The 20,125-nt window shown below is 45.3% G+C and overlaps 1 protein-coding gene across 1 annotated transcript in view; it reads right to left on the bottom strand.

Moving 5' to 3' along the window:
* slit1a (slit homolog 1a (Drosophila)) overlaps positions 1–20,125 on the bottom strand; it is a 344,291-nt gene that overhangs the window by 73,154 nt on the left and 251,012 nt on the right. The window contains exons 11-18 of the mRNA XM_059653007.1: positions 18,241–18,312; positions 17,907–17,978; positions 16,508–16,651; positions 13,852–14,015; positions 13,232–13,255; positions 8,502–8,646; positions 6,794–6,868; positions 2,684–2,827 (exon numbers count right to left, since the gene is read on the bottom strand). Of these exons, the coding sequence (XP_059508990.1) occupies positions 2,684–2,827; positions 6,794–6,868; positions 8,502–8,646; positions 13,232–13,255; positions 13,852–14,015; positions 16,508–16,651; positions 17,907–17,978; positions 18,241–18,312 (840 nt within the window). The remainder of the gene's footprint in view (positions 1–2,683; positions 2,828–6,793; positions 6,869–8,501; positions 8,647–13,231; positions 13,256–13,851; positions 14,016–16,507; positions 16,652–17,906; positions 17,979–18,240; positions 18,313–20,125) is intronic.

Raw genomic sequence — 20,125 nt, forward strand, 5'->3', positions numbered from 1 at the left:
GACGTGACAAAGTTGATTGATGAGGGAAAGGCTGTAGATGTCATATACATGGACTTCAGTAAGGCGTTTGATAAGGTTCCCCATGGCAGGCTGATGGAGAAAGTGAAGTCACTGGGGTCCAGGGTGTGCTAGCTAGATGGATAAAAAACTGGCTGGGCAACAGGAGACAGAGGGTAGTAGTAGAAGGGAGTTTCTCAAATTGGACACCTGTGACCAGTGGTGTTCCACAGGGATCTGTGCTGGGACCACTGTTGTTTGTGATATATGTAAATGATCTGGAGGAAGGTGTAGGCGGTCTGATCAGCAAGTTTGCTGATGACACTAAGATTGGTGGAGTAGCTGATAGTAAAGGGGACTGTCAGAAATTACAGCAGAATACAGATAGACTGGAGAGTTGGGCAGATAAATGGCAGATGGAGTTCAATCCGGGCAAATGTGAGGTGATGCATTTTGGAAGATCAAATTCAATGGCAAACTATACAGTAAATGGAAAAGTCCTAGGGAAAATTGATGAACAGAGAGATCTGGATGTTCAGGTCCATCATTCCTTGAAGGTGACAACGCAGGTCAATAGAGTGGTCAAGAAGGCATATGGCATGCTTTCCTTCATCAGACGGGGTATTGAGTACAAGAGTTGGCAGGTCATGTTGCAGTTGTATAGGACTTTGGTTCGGCCACATTTGGAGTACTGTGTACAGTTCTGGTCGCCACATTACCAAAAGGATGTGGATACTTTGGAGAGGGCGCAGAGGAGGTTCACCAGGATGTTGCCTGGTATGGAGGGTGCTAGCAATGAAGAGAGGTTGAATAGGTTAGGATTATTTACATTAGAAAGACGGAGGGGTGACCTGATTGAGGTCTACAAAATCATGAGGGGTATAGACAGCGTGGATAGCAAGAAGCTTTTTCCCAGAGTGGGGGACTCGATTACTAGGGGTCATGAGTTCAAAGTGAGAGGAGGAAAGTTTAAGGGAGATATGCGTGGAAAGTTCTTTACATAGAGGGTGGTGGGCGCCTGGAACGCATTGCCAGCGGAGGTGGTAGACGCAGACACGTTAGTGTCTTTTAAGATATATTTGGACAGGTACATGGATGGGCAGGGAGCAAATGGACACAGACCGTTAGAAAATAGATGACAGGTTAGACAGAGGATCTTGATCGGCGCAGGCTTGGAGGGCCAAAGGGCCTGTTCCTGTGCTGTAGGTTTCTTTGTTTCTTTGTTTCTCTTTGTAGGTACACAAATGTTTCAAATTTATCTTCAATGTTTCAATAAGGTCACTCCTCATTCTTCCAAACTCCACTGACTATAGGTCCAACCTGTTCAACCTTTCCTCAATATACTTCTGACTGAGCTCAGGACAAGTCTTTCAGCAATTAGCCTCCGAGTAACCCATTAACCCTCAGTAGTAGTAGGGATAATGTTGCCTCTAAGTCACATACCATACACAGACCCAAAATTCATTGGAAATGGGCAACCAGGAATGGGCAAGAAATATCAGGCTGGTTAATAATGCCCAGACATTGAGAATGAATGAATAAACTGGTGTGTCTAATAGCAAGTAGTCTCTGAAGACCATCTATACAAAACGACAAAGCCTAGTGGCACGAAATGGAGAAGCTTAGAAACACGGAGCAGTACATTGTGCATTATACATGATAGACTTGTCACATCCTTCCACATGCTATGAGCAATGACTAGGGATAACACTTTTGCCCCTGCAGTAGGAGGTTGTGTGCTTGAGTCCCACTCCAGAGACCTGAGTGCAAAGTTCTAGGCTGACCTTCAAAGGTATTGCTGCACATAGATAGATGAATTGTAGAGAGTTGTAAAGACTTTCCTGCACAGAAAAAAGGCCCTTCAGCCCCTCACCTCTAAGTTGGTCATCTAGTATTTATTTATTCTAATTCCATTTTCCGGCTCTGTACTTTCTACCTACAGCTTTTCAAATGTTCAGCTGAGTTTTCTTACATGTTTTGAAGGTTCTGGCTTCTATCAAGCTTTCAGGCAGTGAGTTACAGATATCCATCACCATCTGAATGAAAGTAATATTTCTTCAAGTCCCAACTAAACCACTTGCTCCTCACCTTAAAACTGTGCCCTTGCTATTAAGGAGAACCATTTAACCCTGTCTACCCTATCTATGCTCCTCAGAATATTATAGACCTCAATCAGGACACCCCTCAGCCTTCTCTGCCCTAAGGAAAACAACCCCGGCCTATTTAGTCTATCTTCACAGCTGAATCTATCTGTCTTTGTGGCTGTTGGAGGTACTTTGTTTCAGATGTGTCATTAAACTCAGACCACTTCTGCACTAGTAGTTTCTAGATGCAAAAGATCCCAGGGCATTAATCATAAGAGGAGAATGGAGTTATCCCCCAATAACCTGGTCAATATTTATCACTCAATCAACATCATTTAAAAAATTTGCAGCCATTTTCACATTTATGGGATCTTGCTGTGTATAAGTTGGCCACCATCGATTCCTACATTGTAATAGAACCTACATGTTAAAAAAAACTTCAAACTGGTTTGCCATCCTAAAGGGCACTATGCAGAGGCAAGTTCTTTTACAATGGAGTTACAGTGAGAAGAGGAGAAGTCAATTCTCTCAATGGAACAAACCAGCCGGCAGGTTAAGGGCTAAGAATAACACATCTCTATTGGTCCTATTAAGGTACTTACAAAGTTCGTAATCCATCAAGCCCCCGAAACATCCCGCTTCTTATAGAATCAAGCTGATTGGCTGTAAGATGTAACTCACTGACTGAAGAGGCACCTTCAAATGTTCCATCCTCAATTTCCACAATCTTGTTATTACTGAGGTTTCTGACAATAAAACAAAAAGGGTCTTAAATCAGAGGAAGTGAAACATAAGAGCTGAGTGAGTGTTAGTATGAGTGAATACCTGTGTTAATGTGAGCTAGTGAGGAAATGAGACCTAAAAACAGAAGTTGCTGGGAAAGCTCAGCAGGTCTGGCAGCATCTGTGAAGAAATATCTGAGTTAACATTTCGGGTCTGGTGATCCTTCCTCAGAACTGATACAGACAGGTCTGTAGTGTCTGTATTAGTGTGTTTTAGTGTTTGTGGGAGTGTGTGTGTGTGTGCGTGTTGTGCGTTTTGAAGATATGAGTTGGCATCAGGTGAGAGAGTGGAAGTGTGGAGTACATCTTTTGTGAGTGTGTTGTTTTTGAGGATGTGTCTGGCAATGTAGATCAGTATGAGAGTGTATTAAAGTTACTTCCACAAAAATGTTTCATCAACCAATGCAGAGAGATGTTAATGCACACCTCTAGAGCAAGTGGGACTTGATCCTGGGTCTCCTGGCTCAGAGATTGGGGACACTATCATTACATTACATGAACCATCTGTCATACACACACTGTGAATATGAGTATTGAGATCCCTTGTCTACTGACAGCTGCTCATTGTTTATTCACCAATCAGAAACGCAATTAGCCACATCTGGATTCCCAGCTTGCCCCATATGGCAAGTGGACAGCACTGAATAGAACAGCTGGAACTGCAGCACTGAGAATTAATCAGCGATTCGCATCAAACATTTATACTTGTCTCTGTAGAGGAGAGCGAGACATTCTTCTTTTAACCAGTAAATGGCAGGAAGTCTTTCTATTTCCCTTGTCACAATGCAGCATTGAAAACAAGCCCTATCTTTGGCAATGTGATTCCCTCACTTTCCATGGCCTGTCTGTCTTCAACTATCCTGGCTCCTCAAACTCTGCAATTCCAATCCTGAACTATTTGCCTTTTTTGAAATGTCAGTGATAATAGGAGGTCATTCATTCCAGCCAGTCAAACCAGATCACAACAGATCTGCGCCTTGATTGTATTCTCTTCCTGCCCCTTCACAAACTTAACTATTTAATTTGATGATGGGGTATCAGTCCGGCTCACAATGTGGACTATTTAAGACGGCCAGAAGCTACACGAATTCATGTGCAGGGACCTGCCCCCTACAGGCAAAAGAAACATGTCCAGCCAGTGCAATGGTTTTTGAATTAAACAAACACTTGGAGGAACAATAGCTTTTTGGACATTTTCACCCAATCAGGGTCAACTTGCGACCAATCAATATCCTTTCCTCATGTATTATTATTGCTGTTTCCGTTGTAATTTGGCATTCTTGCCTCTGTCCTGATGAGTATGAGATGAAGAAAGAAAGTGTGTCTCTCTCTTCAGCAAAAATAAAATTCTATATTGTTTCAGTCTTGAAAGCTACAATTGACCAATCTTCCACACCCCCACCCCACACCAACACAGCACGCACAACATTAGGATCAGAGAATTCCACATTTTGCTCGCAGCATTTATGTAAAAATGGTTCCTGATTTTGCTTCTGAACAGTCCAGCTCTAATGTAAGATCAAATCCCTTCATCATGGGTTTCCATATCAGCAGAAGCTGTCTCTCTCTATCTGCCCTAACTAATCCCATTGTAAACATTCTCCACTCCCCCTAGCCTAGCCCTCAGCACCTTCAAGGCCTCCCCACTGTGATTAAGTTTGTCATCACCCGTCCTTAAATCTCCATCTCCCATCTGTCTATTTTATTCTCCTCTGAAAGTCTTAGGGGTGATTTTACTTTGTTCATGGTGAGAATCTGATGCTACTTCTGATTGAAATGGAATGTGACTATGGCATTAACTGAATGCAAAACGACTAAATCTATACTCTACCCAGTGGTGGAAACTCCAGCTGTTGCCACTAATGACTGCCCATCATAATCCTCCAACACTATATTCACATAGAATCCCTACAGTGTGGAAATAGGCCCTTCGGTCCAACAAGTCCACACTGACCCTCATAGCATCCCACCCAGACCCATCCCCTTATAACCTATCTAATCTGCACATCCCTGAACACTGCAGGCAATTTAAGCATGGCCAATCCACCCTAACCTGCAGGAAACCCACACTGACACAGGGAGAATGCACAAACTTCAAACAGGTAGTTGCCTGAGGGTGGAATTGAACCTGGGTTCCTGGCACTGTGAAGTAGCAGTGCTAACCACTGAGCCACCGTGCCACCTACCATAGCTCTCATATTTGATTGAGATTTTGAGAAAGTGACAAAGATGATCTGCTAAGAGTTCTGCCTTTTACTGTATCTAATCCTGCATTAGATTTTGCAAAATGCATCGCTTAGCAGTTGTCTAGTTTAAACAGCATCTGCCATTTCTCACTCAAGTCTCCAGCCTATCTGTATCCTACTATATTCCCTGTGAATCCTCCTCATTATCTGCAACTTCCCAATGTTTGTGTCATTCTCAAACTTACTAATCAAGGCACCCATATTCTCCTCCAAATAAACAATGGGGGCCTCAGCACTGATCCCTGCAGAACACCACTGATCACAGGATTTCCAGTCAGAAAAACACCCTTCCATCATTACTCTGTGGCTTCTATGACTAAACCAGTTCTGTGTCCACCTTGCCAGCTCACTATGTGACCTCACCTTTTGTGTATCAAGAAAAGATAATCTTCCAACACAGATACCTAACCCACAATCTCTACCATCTGAAAGGACAAAGGTACATGGGAACACCAGCATCTGCAAGTTCTGCTCCAAGCCACTCATTATCCTTCTTGTATAATCATTCACGTGATGAGGGCATCGCTGGCTAAGCCAGCATTTATTGCCCATCCCTAACTGCTCAGAGGTGAAGAGTCAAACACATTGCTGTGGATCTGAAGTAGGACTTGGAAAAATGACTTACATAGAAACATAGAAGATCGGAGCAGGAGGAGTCCATTTGGCCCTTCGAGCCTGCTCTGCCATTAATCACAATCATGGCTGAATGTCTAAACTCAACAGCCTAATCCTGCTTTCTCCCCATAACCTGTTCACCCCAGGTGCTATATCTAGTCTTCTCTTGAATACGTTCAATGTTCTAGCATCAGCTACTTCCTGTGGTAACGAATTCCACAGGCTCACCACTCTTCACCTTCGTCCTAAATTGTCTACCCCACGTCCTCATACTGTCACCCCTGGTTCTGGACACACCCACCATCGGGAACATCCTCCCAGCAACTACCCTGTCCAGTCCTGTTGCTGGGTCCAAATCCTGGAATTCCCTCCCTAGTGGTATTGTGGGTCTACCTATCCACATGGTCTGCAGCAGTTCATGAAGGCAGCTCACCACCACCTTCTCCAAGTTTATGAGGAACAACCAATAAATCCTGACCAAGCCAGTGGTGCCAAAATCCTGTTGACTGAATAAAAAGGTATTGCACTGAAGGAGATTGTTTGGCCTATAAAAATCTGCAGCAGCACTTTAAAAGAGCAATACAGTGAATCCCAAACCCCAACTCTTTTCACAGATTTGTTTTCTCTTTCTGATGTTGATCAATTCCTTTTTGAAAGCTATATTTGAACCTGTAATCCGAGTGCTAACCCCTTGCGACATGAAAACAATTTTCCCCGCGTTGCCTCGGATTCTCTAACTAATCACCTTAAATTGGTGCCTTCTGGAGATCAATGCCTCAAACGCTGGAGACAGTTTCTCTTAATTAATTTGTCTAGACTCTTTGCAATGTTGAATACTGCTCCCACATCTATGCCACATTTACTCTCTTTTTAGGAGAACACCCCAGCTTTTCTAGTCTGACTATATAACTAATCCTACTCCATGGAACCATCTCAGCTGATCTCTTCCTGAATCCTCTCCAAAGCGTAGGAGAAATGTCAGCTCCTGTTCTGAGTGGCAGTGAGAGTCTGCACATTCGCAAAAAGAGGGACGGAAACAAAGGAGAAAAGAAGAGAAACATCCACTCACATTTTTCTCAACTGTGGAAGCTTCCGGAACAGACCAGTGGCTTCCAAATGCGAAATCTCGTTGTTAGTCAAACGTCTGTGGAGATTGAAAAAAAATGAAATTAATTACAAAGAATAAAGTTTGCCCTTTAGCCCTGTCCTTAGACTTGGGGTAAACCGTTAACATGCTTGATGTATCAGTTAAATTATTGGTATCAGAATTGTTATCTGCTGAGTCAGAAGGTTGTGGGTTCAACTCAGACCCGAGCAAAACATCCACATTACTCCATGTTTGCCCTGGAACTACCTGTCAAAACCTTTGAGAATGCCATAACTGGAATCCAACCATAATTGGCTAATCTCACCATGGCATTTTTGAGAATTGCTGGTGTGCCAGTGAGTACCATACTATTTTGAAGGATGGCTGGGCAGGAGCTCAGACAGATAGGATGGAAGGGAGTTGTGTACAGTGGTTTCAAGTGTCTTATGTAAATGTTGAGTAGACTTCAATCCAGGGTTAGTACTGGGCAAATCTCACTGTGGAAAACTGTTTCTAATGTGACCTCACTACTATTAAACATCTCATTGTCCAAATTTGAAGTGAACAGTCAGATGATCCAACCACTCATAAAGGAATGAATACAACACAGAAGTAGACTATTCCACCCATCTTAACTGTGCTGGCACTTCAGTGAAGCCATCCAATTTGTCCAACTTGCCCCTGCTCTTTCTCTATAGCCTTGTCAAATACTTGTCAAATTTCCTTTTCAAAGCTTGTGTGGAATCTGCCTCCACTGCCCTTTTTGAGCAGCGCCTTCCAGACCACAACTTGCTGCTTAAACTCTTCCCCTTCACCCCGACCCGAATTCCTACACTGAATATCTTAAATCTGCTTCCTCTGCTCATTGAAACCTGACCCTTTCCCCTCCCCACAACTGTCTATGTGCTTCAGTGGGTAACACAATTGTCTCTGAGGCAGAAAGTCATGAGTTTGAGGACCATGTTAGGGATTAGAATAAATAATCCGTGCTGACCTTCCAATGTGGCTCTGAGGAGGCACAGCGCTGTCAGATGTGCTGTCTTTTTTTAAATTCTTTCACAGAATGATGGCATCGCTGGCTAGGCAACACTTATTGCCCATCCCTAATTGCCCAGAGGGCAGTTAAGAGTCAACCACATTTCTGTGGGTCTTGAGTCACATGTAGCCCCAACCAGGTAAGAAGGGCAGTTTCCTTCCCTAAAGGGCATTAGTGAACCAGATGGGTTTTTCCCCAACAATTGACATTGGATTCATGGGCATCAATAGATTCTTAATTCCAGATTTTTAAAAATTGAATTCAAATTACACCACCTGCTGTGGCAGGATTTGAACTCCAGTCCTGAGAATAGTAACTGGGTCTCTGTATTAACACTCCAGTGAACATACTACTCGGCCATCAGCAATCCTGTCCTTCAGCTGTGATGCTAGACTGAGGCCCTGGGCAAATGTGAAGGAGTTCAAAGAATGAAGGAGCTCTCCTGAGGTCAATGCTTATTCTTCGACTGATGTCAGTTTTTATTTTATGTCGATCAAGTCATTACCACATTGCTGTTGTGTGCGATCTGCTGTGCTCATTACTGGCTGCATTTTATCAGCGAGCAGACATCAATGAAGGTGATTTGGAATGTCCTGTGATCATGGAAGGTACAATGAGCTTGTGGATGAGTGCGATTAACCCAGGTTTACTTACAGTTCCAGGGTCGACTGAGGGATGAACTCTGGGACCTTGGTCAGTTTCTGGTTTGAACAGTCCACTACATTGGACTCACAGCGGCACTGCGGTGGGCAGACTGTGTCTCCATTGCATTCACTCCCCAAACGGTGATCTTCAGTACCTGCCAAGGAAGATGGAAAATAACAACAGGCCGCTTTTCTTACTTAGACCTCAGTCATGTTTTCCCATTCCAAAAAGAGGAGGGGTAAGTGGGAAGAGTAGAAATAGGGGAGGGGTAGGCAGAGGAAGAGAATGGAGAGGACAGTGTGGATGAGATCAAAGAGGAGAGAGTGGTGGGAGGGCAGAAGAGACGGAAGAGGAGAAGGAGGGGGTGGAGAGGAGAAGGATGGAGAGAAAAAGCCAGGAGTGTAAAGGGCAGGAGATGGAGAGGAAACTGTGGATGAGAGCAAACAGGAGAAAGAGAATGGGAGAACAGGAGAAAGAGAAGGGGAGAACAGGAGAAGAGAAGGGGAGAACGGGAGAAAGAGAAAGGGAAAACAGGAAAAAGAGAAGGGGAGAATGGGAGAAAGAGAAGGGGAGAACAGGAGAGGCAGGGGGTGATAAACGAAAGCCTAAGGAAGCAAAGAAAAGGGGAAAAGGAGGAGCTGAGTATGGAAGAAATGAGGAAAGGAAATAATAATGAAGAGGAGATGGAGAGAAAATATATGAGAGAAAAATATTTGACAGCACAAGTGAGAAAAAGCTCAGTGAATATTTGATTGGGAAGAGGGTTAAGAGCTGAGCTGCTGAAAATGCCAAGTCTAGCATCTCAAGTGGATAGAATTTTGAGAGTGTTGCCTTTGGTCAGGCAGGTGAAAAGCTGGCTGATCCATTGCCTGTGGGTTCAAATCATCCAAAGTCAAGAAATCATCTTGATTGTCAGGAACAGTACTGTCAATAAATGTCAGCGTCACAACACAAAGCTTGACCTCTGCAGTGAATTCTTCATTCCCCAGAAATGATTCAGTGAAGCTGACCTTGATGGAGAATTCTGTCAGTTGTTACACAGTCATCCACCAAATACTCCGTGATGCTGTCAAAGAGCAGAGTACACACAGTTTGCTGACAAGACAATTAATTTAAGGATCATTGAAGGAGCTCTGAGTCAATGCACAATCTAGATTGCAGGAGGAGCTGTATCTCTGCTGAGTGTAACAATAGGAGGTGAACTGAGTCTGGACCCGCAACACAATACTGCCCTTCTTACTAAAATTTAATCACAGTAGGGTTTAGCAAAGTGATATAGCAAAGAGAAATGTACTAATCTAATCTAATCAGGGAGTTGAGAATTTGTAACTGAGATGGAGGAACATTACTCTGGATCTAACCCCATGCTGTACCTATCCTGGAAGTATTTGATAAGGACAGTGTAGAGGGAGATTTAATTTCAGTTTTAAAGAACAGAGGAAGATTTTCTTTCAGTTTAAAAGAGTAGAGAGAGCTTTAGTTTGCATCTAACCCTGTGGTCTGCCTTTTCTGGGGTTGTTTGATAGGGGACTGTATAGAGGGCAGCTTTACTCTGTATCCAACCCCATGCTGTCCTTGTCCTGGGAGTGTTTGATGGGAACAGTTTAGGGAGCTCTTTATTCTGTATTTAACCCCTTGCTCTACCTGTCCTGGGAGTGTCTGATAGTGACAGTGCAGAGAGAGGTTTACTCTTCACCTAACAGTTAACCTCGGGGAATTGTGATCCAGATAAGAACCAGATGGGTGACCATTTTAAATCTGCACATTCGTGTAGGGTCTGCTGTTTCTGGCGTGTTGGCTGTGTTGATTTGACTGAACCTCACCCTCCGAAGCAATATTCCAACTATCCACAAACAATGAGAATGACTGAATCGCAGGCAAAGGCAGGAGATGGAGATGAAGACTCTCTTAACCCCACTGTATATTTTATTTAGCAGGTGTCAGTAACCTTAGTGAGCAGTGTCTGTGTTAGAGACACTACAGAGGTTTGTGATAACCCTCCATCTTCACTTATTCTATAACCTACCCTATTCCTAACAGCACTTAGCTCTGGACATAGAAAACCTCCTGGTTTAAGGCATTCATTATGGCCCAGTGTGTTGCATTTTCACCTAATTCAAACCATCATTGGTTTGAGGTAGACAAACAGGAGGCTGTAAGAACACAGCAAACCAGGTAGCAGGTAGAGGAAAGGAGAAGTCAATGTTTTGAGTATTACCCTTCTTCAGGGCTGGAAGCAGGCATAGGGGCAACTGTGATAAAGTAGGGGAGGGTAGCGGAATGGTGGTGTGAAGGGGACGCTGGTAGTAGGTGCGGCCTAGCCAATGGGAGGGATGAATCTGGTTGGGAGCTGGAAGGGAGGCTCATTAGGTAGAATAGAAGGGAGTAGGCAAGGTTGAAAAGGGAGCTGGGGGAGTGGGTGGGAAAGTTATTTGAAATTAGAGACCTCAACATTGAGTCCTCTGGGCTGGTTCTTCAAATTTGCATTCTGATTCACTGCGACACTGGAGGAGGCTAAGGATGGACATGTTGGAGGGTGGAAGTTGAAATGGGCGGTGAAAGGAAGGCTAGGCTGGATGTTATGGACCAGGTGAAGATGCTCAGCGAAATGGTCACCTAGTCTACATTTGGTCTCACTGACTTAGAGAGGACCACATCTGGAGCATCGGATTCAATAGACTAGGTTGGGGGAGATATAGATGAAGCTCTGTCTCACCTGGAAGGACTGTTTAGGGCCCTGGATGGAGGTGAGGGAGGTGGTGCATGGGCTGGTGTTGCATCTTTTACAGCTAGGGGGCTAAGGGTTGGAGTGGTCGGTGGGGAGTGTGGCGCGAGCTGAGGAGCGGCGAAGGTAATGGTCCTTGCAGAAGGCAGAGAGGGATGGGGAGCGGAAGGTGTTCCCGGTAGTGGGGTGTAATTGGAGTTGGCACAAGTGTTTGAGGACGATGTTTAAGGAGATTTTGCAGGATACAGGGTGAGATGAGGTGTAGTCTAGTTTCCCAATTCCTCTGATTATGCCTCATCAGCTCTGACGAGGAGACGTTTCACTCCCAAGTATTCTGGATGTCCTTCTTTTACAAACAAAGTTCTTCCCAATGCCCCCCCAACACCACCACCCCCTCCCCCCCCCCACCACCGTCATCCAGACAACCCTCCACCGTGCTTCCTCCATTCCCTGCTCCACAGCTCTAATTCTCCCTCCAAACATAATAAAGAAAGGGTCCCCCTTGTCCTCACTTGCCAGCCCACCAGCCTCCGCAACCAACGTATCACCCTCAAACACTTCCACCAACTCCAATTAGACCCCACCACCCGGAACACCTTCCACTTCTCACCCCTCTCTGCCTTCCGCAAGGATCATTCCCTTCGCCACTCCTTAGTTCGCAGTGAGCTCCCAACCAACCACTCCAACCCACCCCCCAGTACCTTCCCCTATAACTGTAAAAGATGCAACACCTGCCCACACACCATCTCCCTCACCTCCGTCCAGGGCCAAATACAGTCCTTCCAGGTGAGACAGAGCTTCACCTACATCTCCTCCAACATTGTCTACTGAATCTAATGCTCCCAATGTGGTCCTCTCTATGTCGGTGAGACCAAACGTAGACTAGGTGACTATTTCACTGAGCACCTTCATCTGGCCCGTATCATCCAGCCCAGCCTCCCAGTCACCACCCATTTCAAATACCCCACCCAAACTCCCCCTCTGACATCGCCGCCTTTGGCATCCTCCAGTGTCGCAGTGAATCAGAATGCAAATTTGAAGAACAACACTTTATCTTCCGCCTGGGGACCCCACAGCCCAGAGGACTCAACATTGTGTTCCCTAATTTCAAATAACCTTCCTACCCAACTCCGGTTCTCCTTCCAGCCCCCACCTCCTCCCTTCCATTCCACCTACTGACCCTCCCTTCCAGCCACCAACTGGATTCGTTCCTCCCATCGACCAACCAGGTTGTACCTACCACCAGTGTCTACCTATCGCCACCATTCTGCTACTCTCCTGTCCCTGTCTTTGTCTGCAGCTCCCCCTATCTCCACATCCATTTCTGAAGAAGGGTAACACCCGAAACATGGACTGCTCTTTTCTTCCAGATGTTGCCTGGCCTGCTGTGTTCTTCCAATCTCCTATTTGTCTACATTGGATTCCAGCATCTGCAGTGTTTTTGTCTCTGACTATCTTTGGTTTAAGGCCCAGTCCAGAGATCAGAGTACAAAATCAATGCTGGTATTCTTACTGAGAGGGTGTTGCACTGCCAGAGATGCTCTGGTTTGAAAGCGATGATAAACCTCTTGAGCCATGGCAGGGGAACATAAGAGAGCCCATAGCAGCATTTGAAGAATGGTAGGGGGATTCCCAAATTGTTCCGCAGCCAACATCAATAAAAAAATTTGTTTTTTGTGGTATCTCTGTGTGCCCCATTTATCACAGCACACCAGTGCCTACACTTTGGAAGAATTTCATCAGTTGTAAAACACTGTAGGGTGCACTATATCAATGCAAACCCTTTCTTCCTTCTTTATGATTGTATCAAGTGCAGGTGAAGAAGAAGGAGCCTGTTTCGGTTACAAGAAACAACCTGGTCACACACCATCCCTATCAACGAGAGGGGAATTATGAAGAATGCCACCTGCAGCCACTGCTTTAACCGTCAACTCAAACAAGATTAAAAAAGATAATCTCTACACTGCAGATCAACTCAATACATGGTATCAATGCATCAGTCCGAGCCTCTTACCTGGGATGAAATACTGTTCTTTTGCTGTGTGGGAGAAAGATGAAGAAATTGGTAAGCATTGACGATGTGCACATGTGCCCTCTCATTGCTGCCAGTGTACACAGATAAAGTTGCAAACTGAAGCCGTGAACCCCGTTTTATAAGACCATTCGGAGTTGCTGTTTTATCAGTGTTTATCTCTGAGAAAGTGGCACAGGGAGAAAGGGCAGTGGGCAGGGATGGCTCAAGGCAAAGTAATTAGTTGCAGACCTAATGATTGTTTAAGATCATCGTTATGCAACCCCAGCAAATACTTCTGCATTTTCTGATGAAGGGTCTAGGCCTGAAACGTCAGCTTTTGTGCTCCTAAGATGCTGCTTGGGCCGCTGTGTTTATCCAGCTCCACACCTTGTTATCTTGGATTCTCCAGCATCTGCAGTTCTTATTATCTTTGAATTCATGCTTTTAAACTTGTGCTAGGATTTGAACTCATAACCTGCCAAGTTGTTTGCCTAATTTTCTGGATCGTGCGCCCAATAACATAACGACCACACCTCTGTCCCCATGGTCTGGGAGTCCTTACATGCCACAGCTGTGTCCCATGGGGCTGTACCTTCAGACAGCAGCATGCAGTACAGTACCTGAGCAACGGAACTTCTTGCTTTTGATCTGCCCGATCCTCTTGTTTGCCAATCGCCGCGGACTAGCACAGCGAGCCCCGCTGGTCTCGATCGGATTGGAGCGAAGGTAGTCAGCGAGCCACTTGAGGTGACAGTCGCAGATGAAGGGGTTTTGGGCTAGGTGCCTTGGGTGAGGGTTAGAGAACCAAGACAAATTCAAAATTACACAATACCCACAGCACAGAAATAGGCCATTTGGCCCACCTGGTCTACATTGGTGTTTATGCTTCAAAATGCATCTTGCCACCCGACTTTATCTATGTCAGCAAATCCCCCTATCCCTTGCTCCCCCATGTACAGAGCAAGCCTTCTCCCAAATATATCTACTCCTCTCCACCTCTCACTGCTGGAGTCAGTTCCACATTTTCATCATTCTCTGCATGAAGGTGTTCCTCCCGAGCTCCCAGTTAGATATATCAGTGACTGTTTTATCTTGATCTGGGACCCTAACAAAGAAACATCCAGCAGAATCTTACCAATCCCTGAATCTAGAACAAACACAGAGAATGCTGGAGAAACTCAGCAGGCCCGCCGACATCTGTTGAGAGAGAAACAGAGTTAGCGTTTGAGTCTGAAATGAAGAGGTCACAAGGTCTAAGGAAGAGTCACATCGGACATGAAAAGTCAACTCTGGACTAACGCAGCTCTGTGTTTGTTTCAGATTTCCAGCTTCTGCACCAGTTTGCTCTTATTTGAGGGGAACCTGGAGTTTGGAAAGGTGCATTTTGTACTGGCTCTTTCTATGTTCGCCTTAGCCAGGTTAGAAGTGGTACTAGCTGCTCCCCTTCCTACACACCACGAATAGTGTTGTACAGTGAGAGCTCACAGCACTGTTAACATTCAGACTGCTGATTGCTCTTCAAGGTAATGACTCTGAAAGGGTTAACGCTGAAGATTGCATTTTACTCCACCAATCTGATGATGTCACAGGATTATTGAACTTTTCCAGTGCAGCAGGAAGCTATTCAGACCATCGTGCCTGCAATACCCTCGCTCCAATCTCCTGCATTTTCTCCATACCCTGGAAGATCATTTCTATCCAAATAATTATCCAGTTGTCCTCTTGAATGTCTCATTTGAAACTGCTTCCATCTCATTTCCAGGCATGTGATATTCCCATTCCCTAAGGGCTTGAGAGGGAAGAGCAAAACAGCTCAGGATCTTGAGGTAGGGAGGACTGGATTTGCTTATAGTCTGTGTAACAATGTCTATCATTACCAAGTGCCCTGCACAGTCATGTTAAGGCACACCTCCGGAGCAGATGGGGCTTGAACCCATTACTCCTGTCCCAGAGTTAGGAAGATTGCCATTGCAACACAAGAGTCCTTATCATACCACTGTTACCTGTACCTGACTGCTATCGTGGAATAAACTATGTCTTTAAAGTTTTTGAGAAGATTTGTAGCTCAGGTTGTGTGAGAGGTTGTAGCCTTGCTTGATTGCAAAGCAACCAAGCCCACCAGCTCGATGAGCAAGCCTGCAAGCTCATCGGGAACCCAAGCTACAAATCTTCTAAAAAACTTTAAACACCTTCGGATGCAACACCCTCAAGCTGGCCCACAGATGGGAGACATAAGCCACCAGTCTGAGCGCAACCTGTGAACAACTGTACTTCCTGTGTGAATGCCTCAGATACAATCAAACACACTGGCTCAGCGAGCAAGCCTACCACCTCAAACTGCATCTTGTTTGAGACGAGAACATCTTCCTGTTATAATACTTAATGATTCTCCTCTATTACATTGGACACAGTGGTTTTTAGATTCCAATCTAAAGGGAGGATGGTCACAACACATCTACCTCATGGCGACCAAGAGCCCAGCTGCTGATACGACATGGTGCTAGTGTTGGTCGTGTGAAGATTTAATTTAGCCAAACCGTTACAAGATGGAAGAGCTCAGTAGCAGCAAACCGGGAGACTGCTGCCTTGTTCATTTGGCAGGCCTGCTGTGGAGCTCTATAATAGTGAGGATGAATATCTTGGCCAGCTACAGTCATTCCCTTTTCTCAGGGGTCTGCAGACATTGCTAGCGAAGATGCTGTATCCTTGCTGCAACTATCTGGGCATCTGTGGTGCTCGTTGGTCCCAAAGGGGAAGCCTCTAGACTCCAGTGGAGTGGCCTCCACCACAAGAACCTGCTGACAGCCTCGTTAAGGATAGCCTCTCACAGGTTCCTCCCAGCTCGGGGTCCTCTGAGCTGGGAGAGGTGAAAACCCTGAAAGGTACAGATGGCCGGAATTTTTCAAAGAACTGCAAACGGTGAGCCATTTTCTCCTGCCTTTGTAATGGTGAAGATTTCCATTCATTAAAACTAAGTGAAGTACACAAATGTAATCCATGAAGGAACAGAGATGCGCTCTCCATTACAGAAACAATTAGCGATATCCAGCTTGAGGGGCAGCACTTGGCGAGCATTGGGGTAAGGGGAGGCTGTAGCCCACTACCACACAGTCAGTGATGGAATTGATCCCACAACATTAGTATCCTTCTGCATTACACGCTAAGCATCTGGATTACTGATCCCCCCGCCCCCAACACCATCCCCACCATGAGTTGGGTAAAAACATCGATAAAACCCACAAACTATGAAGGAGAAAGCTGTAACAGTATCCATACAGAGTCTGGATGGCCCGCAGTGAGGTGAAAGTCCCTTTGGCCAGTGTCTGGATCTTGTTGTCATATAGAGAGAGGAGGCTGAGGTTCTGGAGATCTTGAAAGGCATCAGCTCGAATGCAGTTGATTTTATTAGCGTTCAGGAGTCTAAAGAGAAATGGGATGGAGCATTACTGAAATGGCTTGCAAGGACCGAACGTCTGCCTGTCTCCACAGAAAGTTCTGAGAGTCCACGTAGCCAATTGTGTCCCATGGCAGCTCTCTCAAAGAGCTATCCAATCAGGTCCCACTCTCTCTTATTGTTCCCCATAGCCCTCTAAATCTCAGTGTTGCCAAGAATTTATCCAATTCTATATCAAAAAACCACATTGAGCCTGCTTCCACTGTCCTTCCAGTCAATGCATCCCAGATCACAACTTGCCAGGCTAAAAAAAGGCTGAATACCTTTAGTTCTTCTGCTGTATGTGTTAAATTTGAGTCCTTCAGCTCCTACCTTCTCCCACTGGAAACAGTTTCTCTTTATTTACATTAATCAAAAGCATTCATGATTTTGAACATCTCGATTAAATCTCCTCCTAACCTTCTCTCCTCTAAGGAAAGAATCCCAGATATGTTACTGGAGTCCCTTTGTCCTGTCCCGCACTATTAAATCTCTTCCAACCATCTCTAAGGTTTTGACATCCTTCTTAAAGTGGGGCCTGATCAGCAATTTACAAAGGCACAACATTTTTATATTTGTACTCTATTCCTCTATTTACAAAGGCAAGGATTCAATGTGCCTTTCTAATGTCCTTCTCAATAGCCCCGTCAACTTTAAAAGTCTTATGTACACGTAAGTCCAGGTCTGTCTCTCCTTGTACCCCCCCTTTAAATATGTACCACCTCCCTCCAGCCTGAAGCCAGCACAAGGCAAATCACAACAACTATGGGCAGAGTGAACGCAACAGGAGCTAAAGACCAAGTTGGGTTTGCAAAGCCTGGAGGTTTTCTGTTGGTCCTCCAAGCCTCCAGTGGGAATAACAAGGAGCTCTGAGATTCCTGATCACCTGTTTGTCCAATGACAGGCTTTGTAGCAGACAGTCTGTCATTGTTCATCTCTCAACACTGAATAAAAAAGGCCTCCCACATTTGGAACTTATGTATCTTGTTGGAACTCTAACATACATCTGATTGACTGTTGAGTTCCAACCAAACTGACCAACAATGAGGACCTGAGTGGCATTGGCAAAGCTACACAATGAAGGTACTGCCCCCTGGTGCCTGGGCAGCACTCTGGCACTATAACCTCCAGGTGGAAGGGGTCAGGACTTCAACATAAGAGTTTTCCTCTCTCTCACTCGCCCGCCTTCCCAGATTCGTGCCTCTCCTTGTCACACTTGTCTTGAGGAGGTCAAACACTCACAGGAGCTGTAGAGCGTAGAGTCCATCAAACACTCCTTTTGGAAGCTCGTTGATTTTGTTTCCATACAGGACCCTGGAAGTGGAAGAGGTAAAGGATTGATCAAGACCGGAAGACGATAATTGGAGGGGACAGAGGTGAAAGGCAATGGTACGCTCACTAGCGACCTAGGCATTCTGTGGCTGTGTCATGAGGGTCACAGGATCTCTGCCAATAGGAAGTTGTCCTGCTGACTACCAATAGGTCTGGTGTTATGATTACCAGCTTCCCCAGTGAACAGCAGGTCGAGGTACATGAAATGTCCTCTTTATTTTCCCCTCGTCTGTCTAATACTCACAGAGAATTAAGTGAACGCAGTCCCTGGAAAGCATCAGGTGCAATCTCAGCAATCTGGTTGTTGCTGAGATCTCTGAAAGAAAAGAGAAAGATCTTAGAACATAGATTCTTTCAAATACGTTTGTTCTCTGATTCCAAGATGTGCCCACCATTGGCTAGACCTGTGTTTACTGCCCATCCCTAGGCGCCCTTGAAAAGGTGGTGGTGAGCTGCCTTCTTGAATCAATGCATTCCATTTGGTGGAGATATAGTCACAACACTGTTAGGAAGGAATTTCCAGGATTTTAACTCAGCAACGCTGAAGGAAGGGCAGTATATTACCAAGTCAGCATGGTGAGACACTTGGAGGGGAACTTGCAGGTGGTGCTGTTCCAATGTAGCTGCTGCCCATGTCCTTCTTGTTGGAATAGGCCATGTGTTTGGAAGGTGCCCTGGTGCAGTCTGTAGATGGTACTTACTATTGCTACTGCGCTGCAGTGCTGGAGGAGGGAGCGGATGTTTAAGGTGATTGACAAGGTGCCAATCAAGTGGGCTGCTTTGTCTTGAGCTTCTTGGTGTTGTTTGAGTTGCACTAATTCAGGTGAGTGCTCAGTTGGAAAGAGCCAGGAGACCTATCATGTCACTCCTTTGCACAACACAGTACAGTGCCTGGTGCTGGGGTACAAACATACTTACTCAATCAGTGATCAGCCAATACATTTTGGCTCAATGTGGTTGATTTAACTGAAGTTGACCTGTTTGTCAAATCATTTCCATGCACTTTGTAACTTTCTCAAACTGTTCTCTACGTTTTATTCATCATGTTCTTATATAAGGTTGAAAGGGCTGGGGCACTTCGAGGAGAGAAAAATCTGAGCAGTGACCGGATCAACTTATTTGAAAAGACAGATGGTGTGGACGCAGTGAAGGTGCTTCTGTTCATAAGGCAGGGGGGGATAAGAATTAGGAGCCAAGGCAAGAAATCCACCCTCTTTACCCAGAGAGTGGTGAGAATGTGGTGCTGATGACCCACAGGGTCGGTACAGTTAAGGGATGCCGGATAAAGGTGAGAGAGGAAAGAAGTATATGCAGACAGTGAAATAGGATGAGACGAGGCTTGCATGAAGCATAAACACCAGCACAAACTGTTTGGACTGAACGGCCTGCATTGTGTGTTGTAGACCCAGTATAAGCGAGCTATCTGCTTCAGGGAACAGGCTCATCAGATAGTTCCCTGGGATCCCCAGTCTTACTGAGCACAGACCCATACTTTACTCTGTCATGGCGATGAGAGCATCACTGCCAGCATTTATCACATCACCCATCCCTAGCTGCCTTTGAACTGAATGGCTTGTTAGACCATTTTTAGAAGGCAGTGAATAATCAACGACATTGCTATGGGTCTGTAGTTATATTATAAGCCAGACTGGGTAAGGACAGCAGTGAAGCAGAGGGTATTTTTTGAACAATGATCGATGATAGTTATTACAGTCACCATCGCTCGAACCGCTTCTATAATTCCAGGTTTATTAATTGAATTTAAATTCCACCAGCTGCCGTGGTGAGATTTGAACCTGTGGTCCTCATAATTATTGGCTCAGCGACATTACCATTCTGTCATCATCTCCGCCTCATGAATGGGAGAATCATAAAAAAAATTGCAGATACATCCCCTGGGCTGGATTTGCTGCTTATTGTTTAAAGTCGGGGAGGGTCCTGAGGGAAGGCTGGGGAGAGGCGAGAATTGAGGTGTAAAAGGTCTTCCTTCTGCTGCCCTTAATCTAACAGATGGTGCAGCGAGGGGAGGGAGTCACCGCCAGAATCCAATCAGCAGCTACCGTCCGTTAATTTTACACGGGGAATTAAATATTCATGAAGGGAGGTTAGATTCGCTCGAGTAGGGAGCT

Source organism: Stegostoma tigrinum, chromosome 20, assembly GCF_030684315.1.
Source record: "Stegostoma tigrinum isolate sSteTig4 chromosome 20, sSteTig4.hap1, whole genome shotgun sequence".
NCBI lineage: Eukaryota > Metazoa > Chordata > Chondrichthyes > Orectolobiformes > Stegostomatidae > Stegostoma > Stegostoma tigrinum.